Raw genomic sequence first — 25,226 nt, 5'->3', positions numbered from 1 at the left:
TAACTCATGGAGCAAAATTTAAACTAGTTAGGGCCGCTGGGAACAGGCTCATCAAGAGAAATATAGGGCTCTGGTACATCATGTTCACTGAGTCCCCACCCCTACCATTTTGCCCCCATTATACCCCAGTTACAGATATTAAGCTTGGAGCCTCAGTACAACTGTCTGCCTTTCCCTGCATCTTGTCAGCCTGGTTGGGAGCTTGGCACAAAACCAAAAGCTTTCTCTCGAAGCTATTCCGGCTTAGCCTCTCCCAGCAGGAGTCACTTTAGGGGATGGTTGAATTCTGGATGAGGGGGGGAAAAGACAGTTACCTTTTCTGTAACTGGTGTTCTTCAAGATGTGTTGCTCATGTGCATTCCATATTAGGTGCGTGTGCTTGTTACATGCACCAGTGCCAGAAGTTTTTCCCTTAGCAGTATCTGTAGGCTGCTGTGCCTCGACTCCAACCTATCCGATCAGGATGAGTTCCTCCCGCGGGACCCCGGGGATCTTTGGCATTTGGCGTATCTGTGTCAGTAGACCAGTGATCTACGACTCATGCTGCTTGACCTGTACCGGGATCTAGAGCAGGACCACAAGTTGGAGCAGGCCGGTTGTCGGTAGAATATCCCTGATAGAGGGGATTTGCATCTTGGCGACAGGTGCCTGCAGGCAGGTGACCGGTGACCCCATTCCTCTGATTGGTTGCAGGACTGGTGATGAGACATTGGAGATACAATGGGTCGGTCTCGACGCAAATGCTGGGGGCATGATACTCCACAGGTCTGCGTCAGGTTACTGGCGAGCCTCAAATCCCGCTGTCCGGGCCCAGGGTCCAGAAGCTGAAGAGGGCTTCTCTGAGCCTGCTCCCAAAGTCCAAGGCATGACGGCTCCATGCGGGCAAGTGCTGGTGGGACGCCCTCGCCTCCTCCCTCCCCTCCCCCCGCTGAGGTGAGGACGCTCGGAATGATCCCAAGGAGGGTTTACCCCTGGGCTTGGGTACCGCTGGAGCTGGTATGGGTGGCACCAGTAACGTCAGAATCTCCTGCGCTGCCTGCAGGGCCTCGGGCATCGACGGGACTTTAAGTTGACAGAGGCCCTCGTCAATGTCTGGTGTGGCAGGCATGGTAAGGGAGGGGCTCGACCACTCAACATGAGTTGGGGCCCAACTCCCTGACGGAAGTGTTGAGCTGCCCATTATGGGTTTTGGCTCTCCTCTGCTTCTCTCCTTTCCCTTACGGGATGTGAGAGATCTTCCCCTTGCAGACATCTTGGGCTTCTTGGCCGGGGTCAGGGCTGGGGAGGGAAAGTGGTTCTGGCTCGTAGATGGCACCAGCGGGGCACTCTGTATTGATGCTGCACTGCTCAGGGCCGAGTCAGACCTGTGGTCTGGTGCCGGAGTCAGCAACGACTCCATCAGGAGTGCCCTGAGACAGATGTCTCCTTTTTCGTTCTGGGTTTGAATGACATACAGAAGCGACACTTGTCTACAGTGGGGATTAAACCAACCTAACAGCAGAGCACAGGGTGTGAATTTTTCACAGTTCTAGGGTAACCTATATTTTAGGTTATGACCAAGCTCCTTCAGGCCCTTAGGGCCAGATTTTTAAAGGTATTTAGGCACTGCAGCACTCAGCTTTGCAATGTCTTACTGATTAAGGAGTCTAAATGTAATTTTAAAATGTGATTAAACACATAGGATCCTAAATCTCATCAACTCTCAAGGGGATTTTGGCTCTTAATGGCCTAAATACCTTTTAAAAATCTGGGCCTAAATCACTTTTGAAAATGCAATTTAGGCTCCCAAGTCACTTAGGCATTTTTGAAAATTTCACCCAGGAAACGGTTCACTTACCTTCTCCTAACATTAGAGCTGGTAGGAAATTTTGAAAAAGAAAATCACTTTCTATGCAATATTTTATTTTTTTCCCTGCCAAAAGCAGTATACCAAGGGGGGACAGCAATGCTAGCTTTATTGCTTCTTTTGTCCTGAGTGACTAAGTTCCTTATGGACATGTAGGAGGCAACAGAAATCCAAGGCTGGCAAGTCACTTACCTTCATGAAGGACCGTTACAAACATTTCTACCAATAACCTAAAAAAAAACGAAGGCAAGAGACTAGTGACAACTCTCCCACTATCATACACTCACACAGAAAAGCAATCCCAGAGCTTGGCCTAAGTCCCTCCGATGACTGCTCTGAGTTAGGTGTTTGCTCTTAGCCAAGTTGTTCCATAGCCTCCTCCAGCCCTGTCCTTTGCTAGAAGCTCCTCCAGGGTGCTGATAAGTGGCTAGGTTCCCCCAAGACAGAGCTGTAATGGTAACCAGACACCATGTTCCAAGTTTGCCTGTGCAGGCCAAGGAAAGTCAGAACCAAGACAGAATGAGTGAGGGAAACAACATCTAAGAGGGGTAGGTACCTGCACAACATCCCCCAGGGGGAAGGACCCTGAAATTCCTTTACATCTGACCAGGCAGCCACCTTGTAAAAGCCAAACTGAGCATGTCTGTCCCGGCTGCCAGGTGCCAGCGTGCCCTGTTTCTCTCACTGATGACGCCACCAGTAGATATGCCATGCAGAAGTGCCCTGTAAACATTTGTTTATGCTTAAGAACCTGCAGGGCTCAAAAGCCTCTTCCTGAGGCGACAACTGAATAAATATCATTTCTATCAATTAAAGGGGCCTGGTTGAGGCTGCTCGAATCTACTAGCAGGCACCTGCCTGTGTGGGTTGCTAAGGTGTTATGCTGGCTCCCAGCCAGGCAGCTTTACCTTACCTGGAAGAGATCTGAAGACACCTGGGCAGAAAGGGAGGGAGGAGGCTGCAGTCCACACTGCAGAAGTCAGACACATTTCTGCTTGAGTTAATGTTCCTAAGCTATTAAAATTCAGACCAGATAGGATGAAAGCACTTTTTTTTCCAGGAAAACAAATAACCTTAAGGGTGGAGCCTGCATGAGATGCACATAATTTATTTTGCTGAGGGGCAGGGATTTCCTACAATGTATGTGAGGAGTCTAATTTCCTACTCTCTTTTTGTCTTATTGATTGAGAGTGGTACATTCAGAACACCGATATAAGTTAAGAACATTGATATTTTCAACACTGCACAATTATAGATGATTAACAGTGAGTAGGAATACATTTGAGTCTACGCCTTCACAGCTGTAAAGAGTATATATATGTAGGAACTACAGCATGCTTCTATCAGTGTATATGTGAACACCTATGTTCATGAACATATGTATTTGTATCAAACTGTATCCATTAGTGTCTTTGTTTCTGTGCATATATTTATCGCCAGTATGTGCCCATATAACCCACATGATGCTTATGTGTGGGTTGAAGGTTGTGTAGCCTCATATATGTACCAGCATGTCACTGTGTGTATGTACATGTATGAATGTCCCATGGAAAATAGGTGCCTATGTTTTCACAGGTCTGTTCAACACAGCAATGATGGAACATCATCAGTTGGATGCTTTTAGCTGGTACGAAAGGATTGCTGGACTCCTTCAGGAGATAAGCTGGTGTCTGCTGTGGTTTGCAGAAGATGAAAGAGCTCAGATTCTGTGTCTTTAATTCTCTGAGCAACACAGCTCTTCTTAATTTCCAGCAACTGGGCCTGGTCTCTCTTTGCAGCCCAGGATTCCAGCTGCTCTGTGAAGTGTTGTGCTTCCTCCTCATGAATCCTGCCCAGCGTCTGCCATAAAAATGTAAAATAAAACAGCACACTCCCATGGAGTCAGACAGCAGCAACTAGCAGCTACATCTTTCCTGAGGCAGCCTGGCTTAGGGCTAGAACGTAGCACTTAGAACCAGGAGACCTGGGTTCTAGTGATCTTGAGCAAGTGAAAAACTGTCAATCCCATGTCTGTACAATACCCACTTTTATAAAGCACAGCAAGATCAAGGGTTCAAAAATGCTATTGATTTTCAACTATTATCATCCTTCACTTATAGGGAATCAATCCTAAGACCCAGATTCGGTGGGTAAGTCTACAATTGCAATCAGAGGTGTGATTGCAGAATGTACATAGAAGTACCTGAGCTAGCTTTCACCTAGTTAGCATGGGCACTGATAGCAGTGAAGATGTGGCAGCACTGAAGTCTGTGCAGTTGCTTTTTGAGTTAATTGGATCAAAACTAGCTCAGATATGTCTATATGTCCTATATAAAACTGGTCATCATCTATTAAAGATTCACCACCACCTTCAGGAATATATTCCATGTAGAAGCCATTCCCCTTATATCCATATTTTTGTCCTTTTGTTTACTGAAAGGGACATATTTGCATAAAGAGAACCAGGATCTTCATTCTCCTGCTGGTTAATCCCCACTGCAAGTCACAAACATTGGTTGCTTCATAATCCATCTCCACAGCAACTATTTGTGATGATACAAACAGAAAGCTCTAACAGATGAGCTCTTAGGAAACAGAAATCCTGTATACATGCAACTGCTCACTGTGACAAGATATCAAGGAAAAGAACACCAAGAAATGAGAGACAGGAGTAGGACTAGTTCTCAACTGAATGTTTTCCCAAGTTTTCTACAGAGGGCTCTGGAAAGCTGCAATTTCATCTGGACTCTGCAGCTCCATGCAATGTTTGGACTGTAATTAATTATACCTTTTGATACTTCTGTAGCAAAATAAAAGTGTGCAAAGTGTTTTTCATGTTCCAATGAATTAAATTTCACAACTGCTGTGAAAGTATCACTTATAGCCCATTTTATGGATGCAGAAACTGAGGGACAGAGAAGTAAAGTGATTTGTTCAAAATCATACATGGAACCAGGCAAAAATCGGGGAATAGAACTGAAGAGTCCCGGTGCTGTTCCCTGCTCTAACCACTAGTATACACAGCCTTACTGTTCTAGCAAAAGCTTATATTATGGAGACCCACATACATGTTTCAAAGTTATCCAACTTCTAGATCACAGCATGCCCTGCTAGAGGCCTACAGAAGCTTAGGTTCTGTTAACAACCACAAAGTTCAATAAGTTTGCAGAATCCAAGACCAGCTTTCTTCTCCTTTTCCCTGTGTTTCAGAAGATATCTTGTTTGGCTGGATCTGCATAGGTAAATTTCTGACCTTCTGTTGCCACCTATATTCTGGGGCTAGATTTCTGGAGCACAGGGTTGTCAGCCTGCATGCCGCATGATGCTATGTCATTTGTGTCACAACAGAAGACTAAGTGATGGGAACACAACCATACAAGCAACCTGCATGACAAAAGACTTTATACTGGAGGAAAATCTTTCCCCTTCTCTGATGAACTGAACTAATGATACTGGAGCTAATGGGTCTGCAGGAAAGGAGACAACTGGTTCAGGGATGTCTGAACTGTTCACTTAGCCTGGCTCTTCACCCTCATCATTTGCAACACAGGAGGCAAAATCATTAGGGGCTGCACCAAGTTGAAGGTGAGCTGTTGTGGACACCTCTGTGAAGTTTGGTAAATGCACCAAGTCCATGAAAAGTGGTTCATACCGCAAATGATTCCTCCCGGATTCTGAGCTTCTGGTCCAGTAGTTCCTCCTCCTTCTGTATTGCCAAGGCCTGCACTGTGAGCTGGAAGAACTCCTCATTCAGACCATCCAGCATCTTCTCTAGCTTTGCAACCTTCCACAAGAAAATACAGGCTATTGAAACCCTTCAGTCAAAGAGCCCTCCAATGTGCAACCAAGTCAATTGACATTCAAAGGAATTGAATCCCTGATCCTTTCCACATGGAAATACACAGCGCTTGGATGCAGAGGTGGAATATATTTAAATAAATAGTGTTGGCGAGCTCACACTACCTAATTGCAGCCTTTCCCAGCAGGAGTCCCTGCTGGAGACAGAGGTGCAAGCCATGCAGGAGGTCACAGATGCTGTAATGCCATCAAGAAGAAAGAGTAACAGAGCAATGGCTGTGAGGAGAGTCCCCAGGCTCTCTTACCAAAAGTGACAATCGAGAGTGGTGAAGCAGTGACACTGGGGGGGATCACCTATTCTCTTCTGAGAGTTGGCTGGTCTGTAAATCTGTCTGTCATACTAACAAAGCTTTTAAAATTTACTAGAAATTTTGGGTGCCCATCTTTCAAGGGGCCTGATTTCCAGAGTGCAGCTGCTTGGCACTTTCAGAATGTCACACCCTTTTAGGAGGTGTTAAACTGGGCACCTCAAAACTGAGGCACCCGAACGCCCTGGTGGCTATCAGTACGGTGGAAATGTTAAAATAAATGACTGAAAAATGAAGAGAAAATGTCATAAATTCAGCTTCTATATATAAGGATCTAATTCTCCTCTCTCTTATGCTGCTGAAAAATCAGGAGTAATTCCACCTACACTGATGGAATAACATCAGGGAAGAACTGAATGAGCTGAAGGAGAATCAGATTGTCACACATTAGCTAGAACCTGTGAATGAAGTAGGTACAGCCCACTTGCACCACAATTGAAGCTACTGGTTTGGCCACTTAAGAGGCTGAGTAGCACCAGAGGCTATAAAAGGTCAGGGAAAGACCCGGTGAATGTCATTTAAGAAAAGTCCTGAAACTGGAGGGGGGTCTCTGGGGAAAGCTGCAGAGAGCAGAATGTTCTCAGCATACCCTCTCTGGAAAGAGGGAGGAATTATCAGGGAGCCAGTGGAGGGTCTAGCCTGCTGTTCTTCCTGAACCTCAGACAATCAAGGCCAGAGAAGGCTGGAGGCTGAGAGCAGCAGAGGAAGATGTTTTCTGGCTCTTGGAACTAGAGAGCTGAAGCCAGCGGGCCAAAGAGGCTGCTCTGAAGAGCTGGGGCATGGTAAGGGATGCTGGAGCAGGGTCGGAAAGCCTGATCATGGTGAGGGACACTGGGGCTGGGCCTGAGAGCTGGGGCATGGCGAGGGACACCAAGACATGATGAGGGACACCAGGGCTGGGCCAGAGAACTGGGGCATGGAACACTGGAGCAATATTTGATGTATTGCCTGGATTACAGTGTTGGTATTTGTAATGTGCATGACTTTTTCTTCTGTAGTAAATTATCCCCACAAGGGCCATTTGTACTCAAGGACACTTTGGACTGTTTCTGAGGACTCTGAATGACAGAAAGTAAAATGGGTGGGCCTGTCATGTCACAGCTGCAGGACAGCATGCCACGTGGGGTCACCCTATGATACAGGCCCACAGCCTATGAGCGACTGACCTGAATGCCAGAGGAATCTGCATTTCTCTTATCCCCCTCACCACTCCACTTCATTGCTCCTTTTCTCCTTGAACTTTCCATCATATCCTGAATCTCCGTCTGAAGCTGAAAATGTTGGTAATTTTGCAACCTAGACACAGAAAACACAACATGCACTTCTGGTATGACTCTTCTGATCACCCTCCAGAGTCTCCATTTTAATTCCTTCTTCACCTGCAATAGACGGGAAGGGAGTTGGGGAAACAGGATGAAAGAGTGAACTGATTCACTTGCAATCTCATAGCAAGCCTGGAAGCAAGTTTGGTAGGGTATGTCTACACAGCCCAGCTCTATAGATTTGAGCTAGCAGGGCTTGAGCTAGTGCTGTAAAAACAGCTGTATAGACAGTGCTTTGAAGTTGTGGCTCGGCCTCTGAATCCACCCCTAGGGTCCACATAGCTTCAGTAGAGCAAGGTCTGACTACTTCATAGTTTTCTTTGTCCAGAAAAAAATTACTACAACTAACAAAGCTACTCAATATCCTGCATGTTCCAACTCTCCCTTGACTCTGGGTGGGTTTGACATATTTTGGGCATCTTTTGCAGGTCCATGCAGCATAAGTACACTGTGAAATTTGTCCTATAGAGAACATTCATGTAGCATAAGGGGTGGAACCAAAAGCAAGCAAAGAGATTTTGCCATTTTTTTTTGAGAAGACAGTCTAATAATGCCAACTGTTGGGAATTTCTCCCTGCTATTCAGCTTAAATATTCCTTAGCTCAGTCTCATCTTTTTATTCTTTCAATGGTCCATCCTATCGCAATCCTCCTCCCCCCATTGCTATTAGAAGCTTCACGTACCTGTAGATAGTTGTCACGTCACCCTCAAGCTATGCTGCCCATTTTCAGTGGTAGCTCTTTTAATAAATCATTGCAGAAAGCCTGCAGTGTTATTTGGCTCACAGAACTCTTCCTGGCAGACTGAAGAAGGAACTGCTACATCTTTCATTCTCATTACAACTTTAAAGTACATTACAAATATTAATTAAATACATCTCATAACCCCCAGTGCGAAATAAATAAGTCATATTAGTCCCATTTTTGCAAATGGGGAAAATGAGACTCAACTGGGGGAGGGTAAGTCACTTGCTTGATTATTAGAATCCTAGAGTGTGCAGACCACTAGACCACACCTTTCTCTCTGCATACAAAGCATTCTCTACGCTGGTTTCCAGGGCTCATAGTCAGAAACTCAGCTTGGATGCAATATCAGTGGCAACAGCTGCACCCATGGCTTTGATCTGTATCCAAATGTAACTTTGAAAGAAGAAGCAAAGTAGTCTAATACAAGAGTAGGAGGTATATATGCCAATTATCTATTTAGGCAAAAACTCACTATAGGAATGTACAGCAATTTTGCTCTGTAATTCCATATGGAGCAATTAATAGTTTCACAGATTCCAAGGCCAGAAGAGATCACTGCAATCATCTAGTCTGACCTCCGGTATAATACAGGCCAGAGAACTTCCTCAAAATAATTCCTAGAGCAGATCTTTTAGAGAAACACCCTATCTTGATGTGAAAATTGTCAGTGACAGAGAACCTTTGTTCCAATGATTAATTCTTCTCACTGTTAAAAATGTATGCCTGATTTCCAGTCTGAATTTGTCTAGCTTCAACTTCCAGCCATTGGATTCTGTTATTTCTTGCTCTGCTAGACCAAAGACTCCGTTATTAAATATTTATTTCTGATATAGGTACTTCTATACTGTGATCTAGTCAGCAGTGCCACCCCTTAACCTTCTCTTTGCTAAAATAAGTAGAGTGAGCTCCTTGATTCTATTACTATAAGGCAGGTTTTCTAATCCTTTAATCATTCTTGTGGCTCTTCTCTGAACCCGCTCCAATTCATCAACTGCCTTCTTGAATTGTGGACACCACAGCAGGACACTCTATTCCAGCAGTGGTTGCACCAATGCCAAATACAGAGGTAAAATAACGTCTCTGCTCCTAATTGAGATTCTCCTGTGTATGACTCCAAGGATTACATTAGTCCTTATGGCCATAGTATTGCACTGGGAGCTCATGTTCTGCTAATTATCCACTACGGCCCCCATATCTTTTTCAGAGTGTCTGCTTCCCAGCATAGAGTCCCCCATCTTGTAGGTATGGTCTATGTTCTTTGTTCCTAGAGGTATACATTTATGTTTAGCTATATTAAAATTCATATTGTTTGCTTGCAGCCAATTTACCAAGCGATCCAGATTGCTCTGTATCAATGATCTGCATTCTACACTATTTACCACTGCCCAAATTTTGTGCCATCTGCAAACTTTATCAATGATATTCTTTCTTTTCTTCCAGGTCATTATAAATATTAAACAGAGTAGGGACAAGAACAGGTCCCTGTGGGACCCCATTAGAAACACCTGCTCAATGATCATTCCCCATTGAAAATTATACTTTGAGACCTATCAGTTAGCTAGTTTAATCCGTTTGATGTGGGCCATATTAATTTTATATTGTTCTAGTTTTTTAAAATCAAACTGTCATTTGGTACCAAGTCCAATGCCTTTCAGAAGTCTAAGTATGTTGCATCAACACTATAACGTTTTATCAACCAAACTTGTAATTTCATCAAAAAAGATATCAGGTTAGCTTGACAGGATCTATTTTCCATAAATCCATGTTGGCTGGCATTAAAATATTACCCTTCATTAATTCTTTATTAATTGAGTCTCTGATCAGCTACTCCATTATCTTGCCTGGGATCAATGTCAGACTGTCAGGACTATAATTACCCGGGCCATCTCATTTACCCTTTTTAAATAGAGGCACATTAGCTTTCTTCCAGTTTCTGGAACTTCCCCAGTGTCCCAAGAATTATTGAAAATCAACACTAATGTTGTCCACTGCCAGCTCTTTTAAAATTCTTGGATGCAACTTATCTTGACTGACTGATTTAAACATGTCTACCTTTAGTATCTCTAGTTTGACATCATCCTGAGATATTAGTGGAATGGAAAAAGTGTTATCATACAGTGAGATTACTTCCACTGTCTTTTCTCAAATACAGAACAGAAATATTTATTGAACAATTCTGCCTTTTCTGATTATTATTGATAATTCTAGTATTTCCATCTGATAATGGATCAATTCCACTGACAGGATTCTTTTTGTTCCTCATATACTTTAAAAAAACCACCCAAACCTCTTCATATTGTCCTTAGCTCTACTGGCCATAGATTTCTCCTTGTGTCCCTTTCCTTAATTTTTTTTTCTACAGTTCCCAATTTCTGATTTATGTTCACTATTATAAGTTTTCCCTTTTTTCAATTATCTGTATCTATATCTAGCTAGCTAGCTGCCTTTACTTCCCCTCTAAACTAGGTTGGTTTTTAACCAATACAGCCTTCTTCCTTGACTGTGGAATTGTGTCTTTTGCGACATCTAGTAAAGTGTTCTTAAAGAGCTCCTGATTATCATGCACATTTTTCTGACTCAATTTTTCCTCCCAGTTGAAATGGCTCATAATTGTTTTTAACTGTGTGTTGATCTCCAGTACCTTTCATGTTGGGATTTCTCAAGGAACTGGGGATCTGGCGACATTCGGATGCTCAGAAGTTCTTCAAATATTGTCTGGGAGTCAAAGCAAGTAGATCGTTTATCTTCTGCAGGATCCTAAGATGAGCAACAAGAGAAAGGAAACAACCCATGAAGGTCACAATTCCAGAGGCTTATATCCAGAGATGCTGAATACCTGCACTCTTCCACTGATTTCAGCAGGAACTGTGGGTATTCAGCACATCTGAAAAAATCAGACACACAGACTCTCAATCAAGGTGTGAACACCAGAGGGTCAATCAAAAGAGCAACGTTTCCTCCCTGATCACACCGGATACTGCAAAAGTCCTGCAGGGAAATTAACTAATGAACCCGAGGAGGATTGGCCGCCTCTCATTGCAGAATTATGGCCATTCATGCTTCCTGGGCCATGTTTCACTTTTGGGTGTTAAAAGTGAAATTCATCAGTACCTCCAAGCTTGGTGCTGATACCATGTAAACCTGCTAAAGTGTAATGACTTCAAGTCAAAACCATAAGTCAGCCCCAGGTATGCTTAGACGGTTCGTTACTGCATCAACAAACCTTGCATGAAGTCTGAATGTTCAACAAACCCAGTTAAACCAGGCAAATTGTGGGTGGATTGGAGCACATTTCACACTGCTCTAATCCACTGTCTCCTTGATCTGCATGTGTGATTGTCACTGCGGCTAATGGAAGTCACATAATCTCAACTACCTTCTCTACTGCTCCCCAGGAACACTGGAAAAAGGCATTGGCTAGAGCTGTGATGCCTTTGTTGAGTTCCACCTGAAAGCAAGAATGAGCAGTGGCAGCTGCTGTAGATCCTGGAGAAAGACAAAAGTAGACAGAATCACACCCCATTCACACCACTCATCTTTAGCGATCACAGTCCTTTTAATACAATAGTATAACCTCTTTAGCCACTCCACTGAGCACACATGATAGCAGAAAAAAGAGCAGCAAAGGCAAAAGTAACCAAAGCATTTGTCCAGCAGAAATAGTTTTAGAAATAATGGAGGATGACAGTGAGAGACATAGGGTCTCGATACACACTAAACAAGTTTCCCCAAACACTGCAGTTGGGTTTTACAACTAGTTTTCATGAACCAGGTTTAAAAGCAGTACACATTTTTAGAGACACATCCCCACAGTACACAGGCCAATCGTGTCAAAGGGATTGGGGCCAGTGGACAACTACAGCTAGAAACAATAACTCCTTTCTCCTTTACTAATGCTAATTAGAAAGAGATTAAACAGAGAAAGAGAGAGTGAGAGAGATAAATAAACAAAAATCCACACCTCATTGCAAACAGAGAATTACACATTGTAATGATATAGGATGAAGTTGGTTGATCTGACTGTATAATGTTCAAAATGCCACAGTAACATCATACATGTATGTAATACATTGTGTTCCTATGGAACTCAAAGTATGTCCTACACTCTATGGGTCTGATTTTCAGGGATGCTGAGCACCTGCAGTTGTGGTGGTAGGTACCCATCACCACTGAAAATCTAGCCCTATATGTGTAACTGCCTTTCAGTGATGCAAGGGAGTAATCAACAAACCGAAGACAAGCTGTAGTTGTGGGAGTACGATATTCACCAAGGACATTGAGGCAAACCCCTATTCTTACGAAAAGTGCCATGAGATCTTTAGGGCCTGCTTCTACTCTCACAAAAGAGAAGCAAGTCCTTGATGTCCACATCAGGAAGATGGGACCTTGTTTTTTTAAGGCAAACTCCATGTTGGTCAGAAGGATGAAGGGCTGAACTGAGCTTAATGGTATTTGAACCTATAGTTCCAGTCATTTCAAACCTGATACTCAGAGTCCCAAGACAACCCCTCTGGCTGGTATATAGAAACAACAACAACATGTTTCTTTATGGGGAATGTCCAACTTGGATTCATTATGATGCTATCCTAAAGTTAATTAAAGGAATCAGCCTGGATACTCAGCAGCCTGCCAACCCAGCTAGCATATGTATGCTACTTTCACTATCCCTGGACATGTACAGCCCATCTAGCATACTCTGGTCCTATTTTCTACATATATATATAGAGAGAGATATAATGAAAAGCTTAATTAAGTTCAGTGACCAGAAGAGGGGAATCTTGAAATTGGGGATGACCTAGGAGCTTTGGGATTCACCTCCATTGATTTCAGATCAGTAGCCCAACAGCAACATAGAGGCTGCTAATACTCATTAGCTGAAGTTACAGAAAGTGGTTCTGAAGCGTCACTGAATTCCAAAGCTCTGCATGTGATGGTCTGACATTTTCTTGATGTGTGATTTGCATGGTAAGTACAGGGTAGGTGCATGCTCTCTTTCTCTTGCCAATGATTCACTGTGAAGCACAAACACCACTAGCTGCTTTCTGCAGTGATGTAATGATAGTTAGCAGTTGGAGCAATGGAAAAAGTTGTGCAAACACCTTTAAAGAACAGACCAGTTCGCTTATCAGCTCTGAGGCTTGCAAAGGGATAGAAAATAAGAGTGAAATCAAGGCTAAATCCTCAGCTGGTGAAAATCAGCATAGCTCCATTGACTTCAAGATTTATTGCAGGGTTTTGGGGGCTGGGACTATCATGTAGAATTTGTGCAGCACCTTGCACAATGGGATTCTGGTCCATGACTGGGCACCATGTTAATACAAATTATAATAATAATTTTAACAGCTGGAGACCTGGCTCTCAAAGAATTCAAACATACAATGAAAGCCTCCCTTGTATTGGGCTGTGATACTACTGCTGGAGGCAGTAGGCCCAGGGCCTTTGAAGTTTGAGTCTCAGTATCAGGGTCAGAAAGGGCTCGAAGCATCTGGGGAAGGGAATAATGTGAGTGGTGTCACGTAGGGCAGCCCTGCAGGACTCTAGATAGAGCTTTGTCCAGGAGAAAAGAAAACCAAACTTTTCCCAGACAGCAAACTCAAGCAACAAAGAAATTATTGGGGCTATGAAGACATCCCTATAAAAGAACCTATTCCTCACTGCTGAGTCACAGATAGAATATAAATAGCAGACACCCTGCTCCCATTGATTGCTGCCACTCATACCTGCTTTGATCCATGCCATAGCATTCAGCAGGATGGATATAAATTCCCCAGCATTCTCCAGGCGTGCTGAACATATATACAGGAACCTGTTGGTGGCATCATAGTAGGAATCTCCAGGGCTTTGGAGACCCTCTTGGACCCCTTCTGGGCTTTGGTCTGGGACTGTCTGAGCCAACATGAGTACCACAGCCGGGTGGGAGCAGGCCCTGCTTAGCAGGCGAATCACAGTGCAGCCAAAGTGGTAAACCACAAACTGGCGAGGGGACAAGCTGGCCAGATCTGTGGCGACCAGTGAATTCCTGGTGGACCTCAGAGAACTGTCTCTCAAATATGCCTCTGGAAAAGAAAAGACATAGCAATTCAGGTAAGCAATCTAGCATCATTCCCTGCTCCCTGGAGCTGTCTTCTTCCCTCTGTCAACCAATACCATTTCCTGCTCCCTGGAGCAGTCTTCTTCCCTCTGTCAACCAATACCATTTCCTGCTCCCTGGGGATGTCCTCCACCTGTGAACTAGCACCATTCCCCTACTATCCACAGCTCTCCTCCTACCTCTGTGAAATTCTCCACAATAAGCTAAAATTCTGCAAGCTATTTCCTTCCCATTATCCCAGGCTTCCAGAAAGATACTTCCTAGGGATGCACAGAGCATAGGTGTAATGGCATCCTGCACAGAGGGTTATGCCATTATAAACTGCTGGATTCTTTAAAGAAGGCTGGGGCAAATGAGTCCAGTGTCTGCTGCCAAGCCACGCTTTTGTGGGCTCCATATACAAACTGTCACATGGTACTTCCCATTCCCACCCACCGAGCCATGACTGAAAGCTCCCTGTAGCTTCAGGTTTAGCAGCTTGCCTCAGACATGTCCAATCCCCAGAGGAGAGATATCCTCAATCTCCCCTAAGCACTGTCGCTCTTACTGTCATTTTCAAGAGGTGAATGGGCCCCAGAGACTGACTTTTCCTCTAATCTTTCCCAGCCAGGATTGAGGCACACTGCCAGGGAAGCTTGCCCTTTTAATACTTATGTTATATCTGTGGATCAACAGAGGACTTCATTCTCCAGGGAGGTCAATCCACCAGCTATGACTCATGTTAAACTAGTTAATGAACTGCAGAGATATTTTATGTATGACTATGTAAGAGTCACTCATCTGGGTGCAAATGTAGAGTGGATTTCGTAATTAATTATTCTTCCATAATTGTGTATGTTTGCATTCTGCACCTCAAGGGGCACAGGCTTCAGGACACGCAAGAGGAATTTTGCTTCATTACCTGCAGCAGAAGCAATAGGACACTGCTGCTGCTTCTCCAAAGCCTGCCTGATCTCACGCAGGGTCCTGGCAAGGGGGGAAGTTGCCATCAGACTCTCCACCTCAAGCTCAGTCAGACAGGCCAGCATGGTCCTCCCAGGCTGAGGACCTAGACCTGGGAAACACAGACATGGCATGTCAGCTAGAGGAACACCTCCAGGCCTGGAGAAAGGAGGTGGCTTCATGAAGATGGCTGGACAGGTGGGTAATTACTGTGTAACACATTGCCACAAGCAAGAACTGTAGTGCCTAGAAAGAATGCTTCTCCTGAGCCCTAGGTGGTAAGAGAATCACGGATCTGATGCTCCTTCATATCTAGATGGTGTCTGGTTCTCCAGACAGCCTCCACCTAGTGACTGATCAATGGAGTGGTACCCAACATCTTTCACAGGAGGTGGTTGCTGAGTTAATGGCTGCAAAATGGCTAGGGCTCCTGTGGATTTCTCCCCACCACAATATCGTTGTATGCACTGGCAGCGAGGGTCCATGTGCTGTAGGGCTGGTGTACAAAGAGCTTACTGGGCAATGCTCTTTCACTTTACCACCATTTTAAAAAGACCTCTCTGTAAATACTAATTATAAAATGTCCAAAGAAAATTTAAAAAAGAAAAAGTGTCACTACCCATACACTCTGGTGATTATTTTAACCAAGTATCTATCTAAGCAGCCTCCACAGCACCTCCTGAATTGTTACCGTGTCCACAGCTGAACCATGGCTCTTACCTTGTTCTTCGCAGGTGACAAAGGGGCCTTTCTTATTGGAGCATCCGTAGTGCTGGAGCCCGCCAGGATCCTGTATGACAAACAAGGCCCAAGTATATAGACATGGACAGAGACACAAGCCATTGGGAATAATACAGAGGTCCATTTTGGGTAGGCTGTTCTTCACCTGCCCTCCCTCTGCTCCTGCTTTCCTTTGACTGGCCAGGCTGGCTTCTGCCGTCCTATCCTGTCCCTGTATGTGCTGTGATGGCTCTTGCTTCACAATTGTCTTCTCATAATGGACTTTACCAAGTAGGATTTTCAGAGCTTTCATTAACTCTGTTGCCTCTCGCCACTCAGCACCTAATGAATTCAGCAACATCAATAATCAAAGATTGTTCCACATATTTATAAAGCCCTGCTCATTCTCAAGTGCTTTAAAACCTATATGCAAGTCTCATTTATCCACCACTGACATGCAGCCAATGTGGTCTTGGTTTACAAGTGTATGGTATTTTAGGACAGGAAGCTAAGAATGCTGTACTTACATTACTGGGAGAACGTACAGAAGCTCTGCGGAGTTAATGGAGCTGGGATGTGACTGGGGCACTTAGATTGGGACTAACAACCTTAGTGGAGCCTCAGTTTTACATCTCATTTGAAAGGGAGCTCAGAAGGCAGCCCAGTTCCAGGCTTGACTCAAGCTTTATGAATTCAGACCACTGCTGATGGTAATAGGTTCATGGAGGATAGGTCCATCAATGGCTTTTAACCAAGATAGTCAGAGGTATGGATCACTCGCTAATTGCCCTGTTCTGTTCATTCCTGAAATGTCTGGCACTGGTCACCATCAGAAGACAGGACACTGGGCTAGATGGACCTTTGCTCTGACCCAGTGCGGCCATTCTTATGTACTTAATACTTGTCTGTAACACTGTGCAACCAGTGTATTTCATCTCCAGCCCTTGTGGAAGAGTCTTATAAATTAGAATTTAATAGGGTTAATATTTACAGGGCTCTCAAAATGAGAACTCTGTGGAATTGGATGGAGAATTATGACTTATCTTATGCCATTCCATAGAATTTAATAGAGAATTATAGGTCTGCTATGGAATCCTATAGGTTGGGTCCAATAAAGCCAATGGAAAAAGATGATAATGCCCTATTGAATTTCTTAAGGTTTACAGCAAGGTCTACAGATTTCACCCTGTTTGATAGGCCTCTTCCTCAAAGGAACTTACTTAAGGAGCTGCCATCAATTCCTATGGGAATTGTGACTTGCAGTGACATGGAAAACTGAGACATTGAGTTGTCTCTTCTCTCCATTTACATGAACCATGCCTTTCCTAACCATGCTGTGGATGGCTCATGGAGCACCTGCCATCTAATCCCTACTGCTCTCTTCCCTCCATTCTGGTTCTCTCACCTGTGTGGCCCATTGCTTGAAAGTCTCTGCTGGTCAATTCGTCATTTCGCCCAATGCCCATGGCCGCCTGGGTGCTCCCCTGGGTTCTATGCACTGAGATGCTTTGCCTGGAGAGGACTTTCAGCCCTTCAGAGTCCAGAGTTTGCACCATGTCCTAGTTACAGAGAACAGCATCATCATGTTTTACCGCTCTTGTGTTCACTCCTCCCTTTCCCAGCCTCTCCAACTAAGCACACAGGCACGATGGGCTAAATGCCACCTTCACATGCACGGCCCATGCTGGCATCCCAGGGCAGAATTTGACTCTAGATCACGTGCATTTGTAAGGACACTATAGTATCAGGTGAACTTTGTGTGGCTTAGAGTAAGAGTCTAAGAGTATTCTATATGCCAAATGACAGGTGCAGCAGTGGGTGTGAATCTCCTGAACACTGGGAAACTCCTGAAAGGATTCCAGGAGCCCCATGGCTCTGCCTAACTGCTCTGTAGAGCCCCCAGGGAGCAAATGCACTGCAGCCCCTTGCAAAACTAGAGCTGCCAGCCCATGCTTCTGTCTGTACAGTGCAAATAAATCCAGCACCTCTCTCCTGGGACAGGCAGTAGAATGAGACTCAGAGCAAGGAGCTATGCTTTCAGCAAAAATGTAGCCGGTACCAGGAACATTTGTGGCTATGGAAACCACACTGGGCATTTAAAATGAGTTGCACTTCTGGTACCTGTGACCCGGGGCAGCTGAGTTCCAAAGTGCTACTTGACAGGTCACTCCTGAAAGGAATGTTGCATTATGGGATTGCAGCCAGAGGACCACTTATACCAGTATAGTCATGTGTGCATCCATACTGCCATTGTGATAACAAAACTGTATTGGAGGAGGCTATGTCTCTCCCCAAAAGGAGCGAAAATACCCCAGAAAGAAGAGGGTTTTGTTGTTCAGGGACAAAAGTAAGGGTGGATAATCATGAGGCTGTGCATGAGCTGATAAACTTTTTAGTGCAGACCAGGCCTAACACACATTGAAAATCTAGCTAATAGGCTAAGTACCAGGGATCCAGAGCCCACAGGTAGCAAAAAGCTGGAGAAAAGAGTTTCATCCAATACTGCACTACTATATAGCCACGACCAGAGTCAGAGGTATTTCCACTGGGAGCAAATTCCAGAAGTGAAAACCGGGAAATGCCTTTTGGCTGGCTGTCATGCGTGTCACCCCGGGGACAAGGTGTAGAAGCACTCCAGCTACATGCAAGGGACTGGGCACTAGGGGAAGCTGTTGGCTGAGAGAGGTGGGCTCTGGCACTTCCAGGCTCTGTAGTGACTATCTCCCTGATCTTCACCCAGAAGTGGACTGGTAGCCAGTGCGGAATGATATGTTCCTGCTGGTCTGCCTTGCTCAGAGAGCGGACAACTGTATGCTGCACCTGCTAGCCTTTCAAGGGTAGCTCCAAGTAGAGTGTGCTGTTGTAGTCTAGCCTATATATAGAGAGAGAGGTAATGAAGGCATTGCTAACCACAATGAGGTGAGAGTAGAAGGATGGAATCTCTTGCCCAGCTGCACGTCTCTCTGGCCATTGCTGCTATTGGGAATCCTCAGGCACAGCAGCTATACTGAGTCAATTCCTACCCAGTAAACTATCTATGCTACAAGGTCCAAGGTTCCAAGATCCCCTTCCTTAAGCTCCTCTCCATACTGACCATCAGACCCTGGATCCTCTGGCTGATCGCCCTGTAAAAGGCCAACACATCCACCCTGTGTTTTGCCATCTGAGAAGCCAGGTGAAGGTTTTGGTCCTCCAGTTTATCATATAGGGTGCGGACGCTGAAATCTTCCAGGTCCCTCAGTGCGGGCTGCTGGCCTGAAACACAAAGTACCTCTCATTTCCCATTGCTGACTGGAAGGCCTGAAGATATTTCTCTCCTTGAGAGTCACCAGCTGAATCTCCAAATGGCTATGATCTCATGATACACCATTTCATTCTGGACCTTTAATACCAATCTACATCCCAGCATGCTTCACAGAGTGCAATAAATGGTAATGGGGGAGAGAGATGTATGGTGTGAAGGAGGAAAGGAGAGTTGAGTCGATGAGACAGGAGATACAGGGAGGCTGTTGCACATGGCTGGAGCTGTAAGTGGCTGCAGAACAGAAGGCCTTTACCCAACAATGGCAAGACTGTGAGGGTCAGAACCAATGCTAGATACCTGGAGGGAATGGAGTAGAGCAAGATAAAGCCCACCATGACGGTAGCTGGATAAAGTGCTTTGAGGGTTCTAATAAATAAGAACTGTTCATAGATCTGAAATGAAAAGGGAGACCCAATGGATCTGTGGATAAGGGTGATGTAGTCAGATACTTTTATGTGAAAAGAGAGCTGTGGTGTTCCTATGAATTGCACAGTTATTTAAAAAAGCTCATTGGATTCAGCCCCATTGGCCTTTCCTTGTTTGGAGAACAGAAACTCAGTCTCAGCGGGAGTGCAGAAGGAATGCATAAAGGGCTAGCTACAGTCTTTTCATAACTCGGCCCTATACTTCTTGTGTGTCCTTAAGTCACATCTCCTGCATGGGTCTTATTCTGCTGATCTCTTCCACAAGGAGAAAGAGACCAGTCTTTGTAATGCGCTTTGAGATCTGTGTCTGAAAAGTGCCAGTTAAGTGCTAAGTGTCATTCATTCTCTGATATTACCATTGGGGTTGTGTGGTTTACACCACAGCAGCTTTTGCATATTAGTATGTTCTGACAGTTGGTGCAGTGCCTAACTGGAATCACAATAACAATATATTTATTATTGTTTTTCTAGGAAATGCGAAAGAACAAACACCTGGATCCAAGGACCTGTCTGGCAGTGGAAATGAAAAAGCCGTCCTGTCTCTCTTAGAGCAGGGACCAGTAAAAAGACAGCCACAGAGCACAGACACCAGGTGCCGTTTTTTTGGAACTTCACGGAACTTTGCTGAACAGAGCAAGGAATCTTCTCCTTGGAAGTTCCAGGCCCCACAGCCCCAGCCCACTGTGTCCTGTTCTGCTCTTAGGTTTAGCTTTTTACAGCACAGCAGTTCCCAGAGACACTAGATGGTGCCACCTGCTGGGTCCTGAATTTATTGCATTAGCATGAACCACACCTTGAGCCCATCACCTCTGAGATGTTGTCACTGAAGGAGGGGAAGACAGACTGTAGGTTGCTGGGCATTTAGAGAACATAAGAGCCAACAGCAGAATACAGGGCCCTCATTTTCCAGGAGGTTGGCTTTGCTCTTTAATGTTGTGCATCTCTCCCTCACCTCAGATATCCTGAGGGTGGTTACCCTCCTCAGTACAAGGTGTGTGTTCGGGGGGGACTCTTAAACCCATTACACAGCTGGCAGGCTCCTGTCCCACACTGGGGAGAGAGAAAGTGTTTGAATGGAAGGAGGAGCCTATCAGATGTTTGTGTCTCTGAGCGACATGGCAGCCTGAGTGTGTGACCACAAATGTATGGGCATCGGCATGAGTTTCCAAGTGTGCAGGCACTGGGATACTATGGTATAGGTGTGGTACACGAATGAGAACAGAACAGAACAGAGTTGCTGGGAATGAGTCTGAGCAAGTCAAAAGGAGAGAGTCTAGCCTTTGACAAAGTGCTTTACCTGGACCATGGATAACTCCTTTCTCTCCAGCATCAGCTCCTCTTCCAGAACCCCGGGGACCAAGGGCTTCATAGAACTGAAGGCTGGAGAGAGAAAAAGAGAGTGTGATGCACATCCATGAGTGGAGCAGTACACGCATGCTCCATGCACCTACTCACAGGCCAGTGCAGGCTCCCAGCAGCAGGAGCAGCTGCAGTGTCACCAGTCCAGTTCAGACACTAGATTAATATTTTCCTTGTTGATTCTGGAGTAAGAGGGGTAAGGAGCAGAGAACCAGGCAAAGTGATTCATGCAAAAAGAGTGAGATGATGGCACCGTGCAGAGGATGCCGGTGGAGATGCAAATGGGAGGGCCCTGGAGTGCAACAGGGGAAACCACCACTCTGTGGGGAAGCAGAGAAGCTTCATCTCTGTGCAGTTGAGGACCCATCACACTGTGATGTTGGATAGGAGTGCAGTGCCAAAGGCCAACAGGGATCAGCACCCCACCTGGACTGTGCAGTAAGAAGCCCGTTTCCTTTATTGCTCTTGCACTCTATCCTGGAGGCCTCTATTTGTAAGCCCCAGAGCTAGCAGTGTCCCAGCATGCAGACAGACTCACCTGTCTTTAATGAGGATGTACTCAGGTGGGATGTGTGGCTCACTCAGGCTCCTCCACCGTGGCTTCCAGTTGTTCATGGGACTGGGGCTAAAAATGGGGGGTCTCAGCATGATAGCCAGGGTCATCAGCACAACCATCAAGAAGCCCAGGACAAAGAGCACTGCTAGAAAGACCAGGCGAGATGGCCGGGTGAGGGAGCTATGTGTCAACATCAGTGACTGAGTGCCGCCATGGTACCTGGGATGGTACCATGGTGCAGAATGGTTGGGGCCTGGGCTACCCTTTTATCTAGTGTATCATTAGGGGAATCATGGAAAGGATATCACCTAGTGATGGACTGGCCTTGCACATCCAACAAGAGAAACCCTAAAGGCCGCCTGCAAACGGAATCAACATCATCTCATTGACTTCCTCCATTGGTGCTGACGCCTCCAGCATCTAAAGCAGGAGGGGCACTCACCATTTCTGATGCAATCACCACTGATGTGCTTCAGAGGGGCACTGCCTTCTCCATACCCAATAACAGGGACATCTAGTAACCTCCATCCCTTGGCTAAGCACTCCCCTTCTCCTTAGCCCCAACCTAGCCCAAAGGAACATTTAGCCACCCCACCTTCACTAATCATACTCAGGTAAGGAGGGCTGTGGAATGGTCCCTGTAGGCCTGGCATGCGTGTGGATGGAAGGGGAGTTCGGCACTAATAGCTGAAGCCAGTGATGGACGCTGGTGCTCTTGCTGGCAGGCTGCTCTTTCATGCATATTTCTGCTCTCTCTCTTGGCTAGTTGAAGGATAACGAAGCCAGGCATCTGAGAGCCCCCTCCAGAGCCGTGCTCCTGGAATCAGACCTTCCCAAATGTTTTTACAATGAATTTATTTCCTTCCAGTTTATCAGGAAACACTAACAACTGGCAGTCTGGTGCTGAGGAGAAGGTAGCCATTGATTACCTGCATTCATTCCATGAGAACTCGGGGGGGAAAGGCAGCCCCTTTAACTCCTGCCTCAGGCCTATTGCTAGCTAGGGACAACAGGAAGCCTTAGAAGGGTTGGCTCCAGGAGGGAAGGGTACTGATGAGAACAGGAAAAGGCCAGGGGCTTGATGCTATTTCCAGAGAGGCAGACTGGTTTAAGCATTTATAACTGTTGCCTGATGGGCTTAAGCACCCTCTGATGCATCTGAGGATGGACTGGGGAGTGAATGAGAAGGAAGACTCTGCCTTTGGCGCAAGAGGAAAGTTATGGGGACCCATTACTTAAAATATAAACAAGTTCCCCTGCATGGGCAGGGGCTTAGCACTAAAGGGATATGAAGTGCATGGTGCCTTTCCATCCCTAGCACAGCCCCTTAATGGCCATAGTTCTATGAGCACCTCCTCACTGTCAATGAACTTCTGCCCCAGTGGGACCCAAAAGCCCCTATTGTGACTGGTCCAGCTACAATTCGGGCCTTCTGGAAGCTTGCAGAATGTAGCTCGCCATTCACACACACAGACGATATTAATCTAACAATGCGGCTGTCTCTCTGCAGGATGAGGGTACTGAGAGATGCTCCCCATGAATTACAGCAGCTGACCCTGCAGGCAGGGGCGGCTCTATGTACTTTGCCACCCAAAGCATGGCAGTCAGGTGGCTTTCAGCGGCATGCCTGGGGGAGGTCCGCCAGTCCCATGCCTTCGGTGTACCCACCGCCGAATTGCTACCGAAGCCGTGGGATCGGCAGACCTCCTGCAGACATGCCACCAAGGGCAGCCTGACTGCTGCCCTCATGGCAACCAGCAGGCTGTCCCCCGTGGCTTGCCGCCCCAGGCACGTGCTTGCTGTGCTGGTGCCTGGAGCCGCTCCTGCCTGCAGGAGGGACATGAATAGATTGGGACAGCCAAATTAACCCTTGGAGCAAGCTCACTCATGTCAAGGGGTTTACACCAGGGATAGAATTGGCCCATCAGTGCATGATGCCTATAAAAGTGCTTCTTTCTGGTTAGTGGAAAGAGAATCCTATTAAAAGGGTATGTAACAGATGGGAGTTCATTCCTACACTACAAGGAAGGTCACCAACAAGCTCCTTTGGTTTAATGTATCAATTTGCCTTGACTGCTGTACCTGAGATAGTTGCCCAGTCAGGAGCTAAATTTAGTGCATGATGTTTCAGAACGCCATGTCTGGCCAGCTGGTATGGAGAGGAGGGCTGGAAGGAAGCATTGACAGGGTCACAGCCCATGTTCTCCTCATTTACAGCCACAATCAAGATACGCTCCTGGACGGTGCTATCCCTGAAAACGTATCTCCCAGGATCTAGGAAAACATGGGCAAACCTGAAGGAGAGAAGGAGAAGATACAGACAGATCCAACTGCCTTTAGGGTTAGGATCTACAGCCATTAGCAGCCAGAAATATAAATGCCTTATCTGGAAGAACCATTCTTGGGAGGACTCAATGTTCATATTCATTCAGGGCCTGATTCAAAGCTCTTTCCATGGACTTCAGTGCATCATACCCTCAGTTCAGGATTTTCACATGCTGCTCTTTGCCATAGACCTAGCCTTTCACCGAAGGAACCACCCTCCTCCAGGAAGAAGGGAAACATACAACTTATCTCATCATAACAACATCACTCAGTCTTGAGCTCCCTTCCCCATTAGCATTAGGAGTGACCTGGAGATGTTGAGGTGAGTCTCCCGAATAAGGTGGTCCAGTCTTCGGAAAGGACCAAAATCCCAGACAGGGTTGCTGTTGTACAGATGTTGTTTCTGATAGATGGGGTAGTGGCTGGAAGTGCGATCTGGGAACGAGCAGCACAGAGTTTGCATCCATCCTAACCAACTGGCTCAGAATTGCTATCAGGCTGCATCGCACTGAGCAATGCGTGGGACCAAAGGGGTGTTACACCATCTAATGATAACACTTTGCACATCACAGCACTAAGGGTCTCACAGTGTTTTACACACACACACACACACACACACACACACACACACACACACACACACACACACAGAGGAAGCCTCACAATCAGGGAGTAGGTACTTTTATCCCCATTGTACCGATAGGAAAATTAAGACAACAGTTAAGTGACATATATATGGCCACTTAGTGAGCCAGTGGCAGATCCTATAATAGAACCCAGGAGTCCTCTGCAGTCAGGCGTGTCTAAAGGTAGAAAGGCAGGGGACATGTAGAAGAGATGCAGGCGTGCAGTACCAGCCCATAGTTTGATACACAGTCATATACGTGGTGGGTCTAGGCACATAGGATGATTAGACTGACTAGCAGACAGCATGTGAATCCACACAACAAGACTCACTGCGGGGATGGATGGTGAGCTGGAAAAGGATGGTATCTCCCACATTCAAACACACAATAGGGTTGGGGATGCAGGGTAAGGGATGGGTATCCTTGGAGGAGGCAGTCTGCTTGCCACGCCGAACTCTCTGCAATGGCAGATCCAGCCACAAATCTCCTGGGGCAGGCAATGGAGAAAAAGAGGACAGGAGTAGGAGCATTGCCAGAAGAACACATGCCAAAGAGGCAGCGTCAGACAACACCTACCCCATGACAATGTAAAGGCACTTCCCTCCCATCTTTCTGCTCTGGGGACCCAACTCTGCTTTCACTGAGATCAGTGTCAAGCAGGAGTGACCTAACTGAAATCAAGAGTCTAGTGGTGGGAGAGGAGCATCAGGCCCTTTCTTGTCAGTGCATTGATCTGAGAAGATACAGAATCCTCCACTAGTTTCTTGGAAGGCTGGAGTGATCTAATAATTATCAACTACTTAATTCCCAGGTGCCCGA

The 25,226-nt window shown here is 45.8% G+C and overlaps 1 protein-coding gene across 3 annotated transcripts; it reads right to left on the bottom strand.

Annotated features, from left to right (window-relative positions):
- Positions 1–3,139: 3,139 nt before the first annotated feature.
- LOC115637372 lies at positions 3,140–24,972 on the bottom strand. Of its 3 annotated transcripts, XM_030538599.1 has the most exons (16): positions 24,739–24,972; positions 24,090–24,216; positions 23,539–23,750; positions 21,439–21,601; positions 20,839–20,921; positions 18,907–19,067; positions 17,218–17,371; positions 15,979–16,154; positions 15,813–15,882; positions 15,052–15,204; positions 13,780–14,115; positions 11,436–11,545; positions 10,701–10,816; positions 7,158–7,287; positions 5,478–5,609; positions 3,140–3,685 (listed from the first exon to the last, which is right to left on the bottom strand). In XM_030538599.1, exons 1-16 carry the CDS (start codon positions 24,935–24,937, stop codon positions 3,467–3,469), a joined length of 2,541 nt encoding a protein of 846 aa, XP_030394459.1. In that variant the 5' UTR covers positions 24,938–24,972; the 3' UTR covers positions 3,140–3,466. The 3 variants fall into 3 exon arrangements, with proteins under 3 accessions (XP_030394459.1, XP_030394458.1, XP_030394461.1); XM_030538598.1 differs by having other exon boundaries at positions 15,813–16,154; XM_030538601.1 differs by lacking the exon at positions 24,090–24,216 and having other exon boundaries at positions 15,813–16,154.
- Between the last annotated feature and the right edge of the window lie 254 nt (positions 24,973–25,226).

This window comes from Gopherus evgoodei, chromosome 19 (assembly GCF_007399415.2).
Source record: "Gopherus evgoodei ecotype Sinaloan lineage chromosome 19, rGopEvg1_v1.p, whole genome shotgun sequence".
NCBI lineage: Eukaryota > Metazoa > Chordata > Testudines > Testudinidae > Gopherus > Gopherus evgoodei.
This window is presented reverse-complemented; position numbering and strand designations above follow the sequence as displayed.